This window comes from Carya illinoinensis, chromosome 2 (assembly GCF_018687715.1).
Source record: "Carya illinoinensis cultivar Pawnee chromosome 2, C.illinoinensisPawnee_v1, whole genome shotgun sequence".
NCBI lineage: Eukaryota > Viridiplantae > Streptophyta > Magnoliopsida > Fagales > Juglandaceae > Carya > Carya illinoinensis.
This window is the reverse complement of record NC_056753.1, coordinates 5,139,333-5,148,945: the sequence shown is the minus strand read 5'-3', so window position 1 is coordinate 5,148,945 and position 9,613 is coordinate 5,139,333. Positions and strand designations below refer to the sequence as shown.

The window sequence follows — 9,613 nt, the reverse complement described above, 5'->3', positions numbered from 1 at the left end:
TCGTGCTTAAGAATTTCTTTCATTTTTTTCCCCGTAATCAAGTGTGCTGAGTGTATTAAATTTCGGGGTTATTGTATAGCACGACTTTTTATATTTTGACAGTTGTTCGAAAAAAGTAATAACTTAATTTTATTAGTATGATGAAAGAATATATAATATATTTACAATTATAAAATATAAGTACTCAAAATAAATAAAAAAAAAAAAAACAAAAGAAAAAAATTGAAATGGCCAAGAAGTTGAAAAGGTAACTGAGATCATGAAACAGAAGATGGGCTCAAAAAAATCTATCAGATCGAATTTCAGTTGAAAATCTTCACCTTTGTAATGCACAGATACGTTACAGCGGCAGTGCCCTTACACCTTTGCTTTGTTGGTGAGTTGGTCTCTCTTTCAAGCACGGTAAGATAAATTTCTGTGGACTCCTTGTTATCAATTGTATCTGCCCAAAACATTTGAATGTTTTATACGATCTATTTTTTAGTAATGTTTTATATGATATGCTTACTAAAGGATAACTAATGCTTGCACAAATGATAAATTGGACTATTTGATTGCTAGTTTGTTGGAACTAGCAATTGATAACAAGGAGTGTTTTTTATTGCTAATTGATGGGTTTTGTATGAAATGGATATTCTGAGCAATTTCTGGGGATATTTTGATGCTGAGAAACTTATGGGCTTCTATGGTGGTGGAAAGGTTTACCAAATGTTCATAATAAGTCGGACTTTGATGGGTTTACAAAATTTTGTAAACTTTGAGTTCTTCGGGGATAATTCAGTGGCCAGTTTGTATTACGACAATAAGTTTTTCTTTTTTATTTATATGGTTTTTAGGATCCCACTCTTTGAAATTTGGCTGTTGTACGAGCTGGAATTATTCAGTTAAAAAAGTTGATTCTTTAGTAATAAAGCCTGTTACACATTTTCCTTAATCGTTGGTATTTCATTGAACCAAATGGGGGGGTATAGGGCTATATTTGGTGCTTGGCAAAACTATCTTGTTGAAATCGTATTCAAATTTCAAATAATTAGACAACACATCATTGTAAGTTATGTTTGGCATTTGTCCAATTATAGAGCTTGTGCAGATTAAAATCATAAATCATCACGTTATCTACCAGAGGCACAGACTGTTTTCTATCGTGATTTTACTTTCCAGGGAGAAAAGGGCCTAAAAACATTGATACATATCATGTTTCAACAAAGCAATCCGAACAGTCTTTCTTAATAAAGTTGCATTAGATGGTGGTTACTTGGGCATGACATCTGATCACTAATTTGCTAGCAGGTCCACCTTTCTGTGGGGACTTCAGTTGACAATGGAAAACCAAGATAGAGATGAGATGCATAGTTGTGTGATCAAGCTGGTACTTTGCTTTGCTTTCCCTTCAGTGTCTTTCACTTTCAGTTGTCTTTTATCAGGCATTCAGATGTAGAGGAAGCTGATTATGTTGACCTTGATGCAGAGAGTAAATCCTCAAAAGCGAAGGGAGAAGGTTTACATCGGCTGTGGAGCTGGGTTTGGAGGGGACAGGTCATTGGCAGCTCTCAAGTTGCTTCAGAGAGTCAAAGAGCTAAATTATCTTGTACTAGAATGCCTAGCTGAAAGGACACTTGCTGAACGATATCAAGTTATGGTTTCTGGTGGTGATGGTTATGATTCACGAAGTATGTCTCCTTTTTTTCAATAGTTTAAGGTTTTCTAGCACTGTGATATTTATGTGAGTTACTGCCATCAAAACGAGAAGGGAACATACAATTAATTAGAAGCACCCAAATATAGTTACCTTTTCTTCTGGTGAGAACGAGAACTCAATAGTTCATTAGCAAATTTTTTGGCTTTATGATGTTTAAATGTCTGGTTTATGTCTCTACTGCGATGCATAAGTTTGGACTAAAGGTTTCTATTTACAACCAAGTATAACCATTGAGAAGCCGTTAAACCTATTTACTACTTGTCTAGACTTCTTCAGAAAGCAAGTCGCTAAAAAGTTCCTTCTTCTATATAGTCATAAAACTATAGCTCCTTCATGTGTTTTCCTTAATTTGTATATCCACTTTTAATTGAAAAATGAAAGACAGATATCTTAAACAGCTGTCCCAGAAATTTTCTTGCTTATTTATGGAAACATATTAATTTTTATTATTTATTTAGTTTTATGTTTTGCTTTTATTATGTTAATCACTTCAATCCAGTTTTGTGATATATGGTTTCCACACATTTTCGTTCTTTAGTACTTTTCAATGACTTTCAATGCTTATGAAAAAAATGTACTTTTCAATAATTTGACAGCTTCTGATTGGATGTGTTTTTTTTTTTTAAATTAGTACAGTTTCTGATTGGATGTCTTTGCTGCTACCTTTGGCCATGGAGAGACGAATATGCATAATTACAAATATGGGTGCAAGTAAGAGGCTACTATTATAATCACTATGCAAGTTACATATCACTTCTTTATTGTTTGGACAGAGTATCTATTTGATCTGACTTTTTGTCCTTTGAATCTTACCTGTCTTTTTTCCGGAAAGTGGATCCTTGTGGTGCCCAGGAAAAAGTTTTAGAAATAGCTGGCAGCCTTGGGCTTCGTGTCTCTGTCGCCGTGGCTCATGAAGTTATTGACACAAAATCTGGTATTCTTGATCACGTAAAAGGTTGCTAAAAGAATGAAATAAATATTTAAAATCAACATTAAGCAATCTTCATATGAATTGGGATCAATTGTGCAATAAAATTTTGTATCATGTAGATTTTTTTTATTGTTTTTTCCCTTTTATGTTTTGATGCAGAGGTTTATAACTTACAGTAGAATTATTTTCCTTGTTTATCTATTCAGGTCCAGAGAAATCGTATTTAAGTGAAGGTGTAAGAATCTGGTCTTGTGTGTACCCTTATTTAAATTTGATGTTTATCTGCAATTTTTTAGACCTTATTTTTTGTTTCAAAATTTTGTTTCCATTAGATGCTAGCCGCTTAATCCAAGGGACCCTTTGATTGAAATGTAATGCTTGCGTACTTGTCAAATTACAATGTTACATGAAGGATGTAAACTATTTTTCATGAACTATCTATCAGATTCTTCAAACAAAAAACTTGATGCATGGCAGTTCATTCCCTCTCCTTTTATTCTCCTGCACTTTTTTTGTAATGCTACCTGTAAAGTTGAATTTGATATTTTTTTCATAATCTATTAAGGGTGTTAGCACGTATCTGGGAGCAGCTCCAATTGTTGAATGTCTGGAAAAGTACCAGGCAGATGTGATAATTACATCAAGGGTTGCAGATGCTGCCTTATTCTTAGCGCCAATGGTATGCAATTTGATTCCTTCCTATCATTTCTGTTCTTCTTCTATGCCTTCTTTTTCAAGGAATTAGTAGCATGTTGATATATGTAATGAAATTTATTGTAGTCATACTATATTTATTGCTAAAGTATATAGGAAATTTAGTTTGATATGTCAATAAGATTATACAACACTGTGGATTAATTGAGTCCTCTCATTATGTTGACTTTTCTGTTTTATCATATACTCTCGGACGGTAAGTTGAGTGATCAAGCTGGTATATGTTAGGTTTATGAACTAGGTTGGAATTGGGATGACTTAAAGCAGCTAGCACAGGGGTCTCTAGCTGGCCACCTTCTAGAGTGTGGTTGTCAACTCACAGGAGGATATTTTATGCACCCAGGTGACCTTGTCTTTTAGCTTGATGATAGAGGTATAAATGAAGTTCTTATATGAATTTTATTTGATTGCCATAATGTTTTTCATTGTTTCTATTTCAGGAGACAAGTATAGAGATATATCTTTCCCCCAGCTCCTAGACTTGTCACTTCCTTATGCTGAAATCAGTTATGATGGAAACGTATGTGTAGCAAAGGCAGAAGGCAGCGGTGGGGTATTAAATGCCTATACTTGTGCCGAACAACTTCTTTATGAGGTTGGCAATCCAAGTGCATATGTCACACCTGATGTAGTAAGTTAGACCTTTGTTTGCAGCCAGTTTTCATAATTGCAGATATGAATCAGGAAAAAAAATGAAAAGAAAGTTGAAATTTTGTCCTTGAACACAGATAATTGATCTTCAGGATGTTACGTTCCACCCATTATGTAGCTCTAAGGTTCTCTGCACTGGAGCAAAACCATCTGCTGCATTAGTGCCTGATAAACTCCTGCAGTTGGTTCCAAAGGTATCTGTTGTATGCATTATTTCGTTTTGGTTATATAAATGGTAAATATTTATATCATCATAAAAGTAATACGAGAAATCTATGGTCTGTATTCGAAATTATCTGATGCTTAAGTGCAGACATCTTCTTGAAATAATACTGCATATTAGAGATGCCTACTCCCTTTGTCCTTAGGATGTTTCTATTTCCTCTGAGTTTCTAACCTTCTATAATTTCAGGACTGTGGATGGAAAGGATGGGGCGAGATATCCTATGGAGGATATGAGTGTATTAAACGTGCTAAAGCTGCTGAATTTCTGGTAGATAAGCTTACTAACTTTGTGTGGGCCTCTGTTTGAAAGTGTGAATTAAATTGAATCTGATCTATCAGAGTGACACTCACTTTATTGACTCTGCTGAATTTCTGTGGGAATGTTCCTTTCAAATTTTATTAGGTGAGATCATGGATGGAAGAAGTATTTCCTGGTGTTAACCATCATATTCTTTCTTATATAATTGGACTTGATAGCGTGAAGGCAACCAACATTGATGACAGTGCTTCATGGTGGAAAGCTAGTGAAGATATTAGGTTACGTATGGATGGCTTGTTTGAGTTGAGGGAACATGCAATCCAATTTGCTAGAGAGTTCACTGCTTTATATACAAATGGACCAGCTGGTGGTGGCGGCATCAGGTCAGTTTCATATCAGCTTGAACATCCATTTTCGTTTATAGGAAATGTTGATTAAGAATAATTTAGTGTGAACTTGCTACCATGATAATGATTGATTTGTTAATTGACATGATTATTCTTCATTTTTACTGAATGCAGTACTGGACACAAGAAAGAGATTGTTCTTGAGAAGCAATTGGTACTCTCTCTCTCTCTCTCTATCTCTCTCTTCCCCCCCCCCCCCGCCCCCCCCAACAAACTATATCCGTTTTTTATTGTTTTCTGCAGTCAAGATCATGATGTTCCTAGGATCAGGAATTGTTGAACCAAAGCTTGTGATAATCTTCACCAAGCAAATTAAATTGTCAAATATATTGGGTAATGGGTCAAAGATATTCTTCATATTTTCTGATCTCAGGAAAGTAGTGATTTAATGTTTGGTCTTTCAGGTTGATCGTGAACACATTCTATGGCGAAGTGGAGTAAAACAGACCCTAGTAATAAAATCTCATGACCAAGGAATTTGCTCCAAAGATCTTACGAAAACCAATGTTTTGCATGAATATTTGTTGCCACCAATGGATCATGCAGACACCGACAACTTTTGCTCGGATGTATCATCTCCCAAAATCATCCTCTCCCCTGCTCCATCTGGCCAGAAGATTCCACTCTATGACGTAGCACATAGCAGGGCTGGTGATAAAGGAAATGACCTGAATTTTTCTATCATCCCACATTTCGCTCCAGATATTGAGAGGTTGAAGTTGATCATAACACCCCAATGGGTAAAGGAAGTAGTCTCAACCCTTCTAAGTACCTCTCCATTTCCCAATACGGATGCCAAAGATACCGACAAATGGACTGATGCACATGTCAACGTGGAAATATATGATGTCAAGGGAATTCAATCCTTGAACGTTGTGGTCCGAAACATTTTAGATGGCGGTGTCAACTGCTCTCGGAGAATTGACCGACATGGAAAGACCATCTCAGATCTCATACTGTGCCAGCGGGTTGTGTTGCCTCCCTAGTTGGCTGGTTAGCATGGTTTACTCTCATGGGGTGCATGACTTTCCGTATTACCTTCATTCATCTCTATTTTCAGCATATAATACACATCATTAAATAAATGTAGTGAAACTTTGGAGTTACTATTTGAATGTGTAAATACATTGGCTCAGTTATTTCTGGTTATTTATACTATGTAAAAGTGCAAATAAAGATGGAACATTCACAGAAGGTGCTCTCTTATCATAGTTTTGTCCCTCTTTCTTAGATCAAATGCAACAACTTCAAGCATCCTCACAGCCGGACATTCCTTCTTTCTTTCTCTTGCTAATGAACGGCTGCATCAGCTTCACATGATTAGGACCATTAAAAAATTCGATATTGCTCAAAGAAATCATTATTAACTGAGTAATTATCGAGCAGTTGCGAGTATGGGCACGTAATACTCAATTAGACATAATATTTTATAAGAGATGAGATTACCAAACCATTCATTTTCTGGGAAAATACTCAATAATTGTCTATGTTTAGCTAACGTAACCACCAAGGCACCAAATAGCGAAAACAATTGGCTATAACTTTGCATCACAAGATTTTTATCATTATTGAAAAGGTCAGAGCACCAAACCTTCTTTCACTCCAACTCATTCGGATTGTCCATAATTAGAGAGCATTAATTGTCATCTTTGCCTCGTAATATTGGGATCTCCATTCACTTATCCACCATTCACTAACACCATAACAATCTGATATAAACAAAGTGTTGTTTAAACAAATCAAAGACTTGGTTGTTCACTTTGTCTGAGATATTTTTGTTGAAAAACAAACTGGGGTTCTTTCTTGTGAAGTTTCCCTTTCATCCTCAGACAACCTGAACTTAATCTAGCAAAAGAGCTTTCCCAAGGTTGAGGTCTTGCCTGAAAGGGAAAAGCACAAAAAGAAAAAGAAAAAAAAAAAAAAAAATGGCATTCACAGGAACTCTGGATAAATGCAATGCTTGTGAAAAGACTGTCTATGTGGTTGATCTGATTTCTCTTGAAGGAATAACATACCATAAATCCTGCTTCAAATGCAGCCACTGCAAAGGATTTCTTTCGGTATATTATCTTGGATCCTTTCCCCTACCCTCTGTTTCCTTCAATCTTTCAATGTTATCCTTTTTGGAAAAATATTTTCAAAGTTCTTGTCTGAGTTCGAGAGTCTCGATTGGAGAAAGATATAAAATGAGCCCTATATAACATTTATAGCCTTTCAGGCGGGATAAATATTGTAAGGTCCACTTCATGTATTTCTCACCCACTTGTGGCTCTCAAGTTCTAACTTTAAAGAGTATCTTGATCCGTCTTTTCTTTCCTAGAGCATTCTTTTCCCTGCTCTTTCATTGTCAGTTTCTTTTATCTTTCTTTTGATACATGTTCTTTGTAGTATTGGGGAAACATTGTTACTAAGTTCTGACTTTTGTGATTCCAATGTAATTAACAAGGTGAAACTTGTGTATGGTCTTTGTGCGTACACACACTTTATAACTTGTGTGTGTATGCACGTCATGATTGTTCTTGTAATTCTAAAGATCCTATTAACAGATGAGCAGCTACTCATCCATGGATGGCGTCCTGTACTGCAAGCCTCATTTTGAGCAACTTTACAAGGAATCAGGCAATTTCAGCAAGAATTTTCAAACATGTGAGATTTTTCTTCCCAAACCTTTTATGTTTTGATATTTTTTACAAATGTTTCCTAATAACATCATGTATTGTGCTTGAACTGCAGCAAAATCTTCTGAGAGGCAAGGCGAGCAGCTGGTACGTTAATAATTCGTTTCGATGAGTGCGAGGTCTATAAAAAAAAAATTTATAAAAAATTATTATATAAATTTACACAGCCAGTCTATTAAATTGTCATTTATTTATTTATTTATTATAAAACAGATTCAGCGTATTATAACAAAAAATCTTAGATTGTGAAATTTATGTCAATTTTGTCTTTTTTTTTTTTTTTAATTCTATTCATATTCCTAACATTTTTTTTTTTTAATTTAAGCGTGAATCAAAAGGCTGGTTTTTATAAATAAATAATAAATGTATTTGTGGTGCTTCTATATGTTAAAACTTATCATTTTCTAAGAATTTATCGGTTATTATTTTTTTAAAAATTTTATGTACAGTCACGTATTTTTTACACATTTCATTGATGTGATTGGCTGTATTACATTTTTTTAATATAAAATAATTGTTTTGATTAATCATATAAGTGGAGTGCGTAAAAAATATGCAAAAATAACTGTATATAACAAAACTTATTTTTTAATTTATGACAATAACATGAGAAATTTGATCTTTTATAGACTAGGGCTCCAAGCAAGCTCTCTTCCATGTTCTGTGGAACACAAGACAAATGTGCAACTTGCTCCAAAACGGTCTATCCTCTAGAAAAGGTTGGTTATAATTATTTAAAACACATTTGTTGTGTATTTTTAATCTCCATTTCTTTTACTTTTCTTTGGGCTCTACATTGTAAAATTTTAATCTAAATCACATATCCATAAAAGAAATTGAAAAAAATTACAATATTCATCAAATATTCTAAATCTGTTCAAGAAAATTATATTCGTAAAGATGATATCTATTTCTTTTATAAATCAAATTATATCATTTCAATTACACGCGGAGGTTGTATTCTTCGTATATTAGTGAAGGATTCTTCAAATCGAGATGGTTGTCTCCTTGAACAAATTATTAATCCTTTAATTATTATTATTGTTGGTTTTTGGCTTTGCCCAATAGGTGACACTGGAAGGAGAATCCTACCACAAGACATGCTTTAGGTGTGCTCATGGAGGGTGTCCTTTGACACATTCTTCATATGCTGCTCTTGATGGAGTCCTCTATTGCAAGCACCATTTCTCTCGTCTCTTCATGGAGAAAGGAAATTATCACCATGTTTTGCAGGCAACTACACATAAGAAGAATGATCAGCTGATTTCGACGCTATCACATGAAGCAGCGATTGCAGAGCCAAAGCCAGAAGAAGAACCCGAGGGCAATAATACTACACAAGAGCAATCCTAGAAGACACTTTGAATCATATTATGGTTACAATACGGGTGCATATGTACCCTTTTTGCATTAATTCTTGAAACTTATATACCAACTTAAACTTGTTCGCAGAGATATAATTTCGAGATTTGAAACTGATTTCAAAAGTTATTGATCATGTTCAATGTGTTCATTCTTGTTTCAAGTTAGTTCTTTTGTTGGGAAATTATCATGATCGAAGTGTTGGGAACTTGATCTTTTATCTCCTTATTCATTTCTTTGTTTCTATGATGTTAGTGATGAAAAGCCTCGCAAACTTTGTATAAATGAATAGAGGGACCAAAATTGTGCCGTACTAAATTAAAAAGAAAACCGGCTAGAGAGAAGTCAAAACTTCTCTATCTAGGAGGTGTTAATCCCTTTTGCACTTATTGTTGCTTCTTTGCTGCACTTCTCTTCAATCATAAGCTACCAAGACCACCAACTATGGACCTGGAATCTCTCATATCCCAAACTGAAGCATTGTCATGGCATGACCTCAAACTACAACCTGCACCAGAAAGAGCAATAGTCACCTCCAACAAAATCCTGATAGGAAGGTTAGTAGCTGATCTACCTCTTAACAAATATGCCATGCACTCATGCATAAAAGCATCCTGGAATTTTATCCCAAACTTTCTCATAGAAGATTTGGAGATAAACAAGTTCATTTTCACTTTTAGAACACTC

The 9,613-nt window shown here is 34.8% G+C and overlaps 2 protein-coding genes across 5 annotated transcripts; both read left to right on the top strand.

Annotated features, from left to right (window-relative positions):
• The first annotated feature begins 207 nt into the window (after window positions 1-207).
• On the top strand, window positions 208-6,080 carry LOC122298508. Of its 4 annotated transcripts, none has more exons than XM_043108292.1 (14): window positions 208-376; window positions 1,291-1,369; window positions 1,469-1,670; window positions 2,336-2,410; window positions 2,532-2,654; window positions 2,837-2,865; window positions 3,196-3,309; window positions 3,573-3,687; window positions 3,785-3,975; window positions 4,073-4,189; window positions 4,408-4,488; window positions 4,624-4,862; window positions 5,001-5,040; window positions 5,291-6,080. In XM_043108292.1, the coding sequence occupies exons 2-14, from the start codon at window positions 1,322-1,324 to the stop codon at window positions 5,870-5,872; spliced, it is 1,956 nt and encodes a 651-aa protein (XP_042964226.1). In that variant the 5' UTR covers window positions 208-376; window positions 1,291-1,321; the 3' UTR covers window positions 5,873-6,080. The 4 variants fall into 4 exon arrangements, with proteins under 4 accessions (XP_042964226.1, XP_042964235.1, XP_042964215.1 ...); XM_043108301.1 differs by having other exon boundaries at window positions 208-402; window positions 2,532-2,633; XM_043108281.1 differs by having other exon boundaries at window positions 208-402.
• Window positions 6,081-6,605: 525 nt separating this feature from the next.
• On the top strand, window positions 6,606-9,134 carry LOC122298499 (LIM domain-containing protein PLIM2b-like). Its single transcript, XM_043108273.1, has 5 exons — window positions 6,606-6,946; window positions 7,433-7,532; window positions 7,620-7,651; window positions 8,194-8,283; window positions 8,633-9,134. The coding sequence occupies exons 1-5, from the start codon at window positions 6,812-6,814 to the stop codon at window positions 8,915-8,917; spliced, it is 642 nt and encodes a 213-aa protein (XP_042964207.1). The 5' UTR covers window positions 6,606-6,811; the 3' UTR covers window positions 8,918-9,134.
• Window positions 9,135-9,613: the final 479 nt, after the last annotated feature.

Excerpts from the sequence above, each read along its gene's own strand:
- LOC122298508 (XM_043108292.1), top strand. The coding sequence starts at position 1,322 with ATGGAAAACCAAGATAGAGATGAGATGCATAGTTGTGTGATCAAGCTG. Across the intron at positions 2,866-3,195 it reads AATCGTATTTAAGTGAAGGT|GGTGTTAGCACGTATCTGGG; the intron begins GTAAGAATCTGG and ends TAATCTATTAAG. Across the intron at positions 4,863-5,000 it reads GCTGGTGGTGGCGGCATCAG|TACTGGACACAAGAAAGAGA; the intron begins GTCAGTTTCATA and ends TACTGAATGCAG.
- LOC122298499 (XM_043108273.1), top strand. The coding sequence starts at position 6,812 with ATGGCATTCACAGGAACTCTGGATAAATGCAATGCTTGTGAAAAGACT. Across the intron at positions 7,533-7,619 it reads CAGCAAGAATTTTCAAACAT|CAAAATCTTCTGAGAGGCAA; the intron begins GTGAGATTTTTC and ends CTTGAACTGCAG. Across the intron at positions 7,652-8,193 it reads AGAGGCAAGGCGAGCAGCTG|ACTAGGGCTCCAAGCAAGCT; the intron begins GTACGTTAATAA and ends GATCTTTTATAG.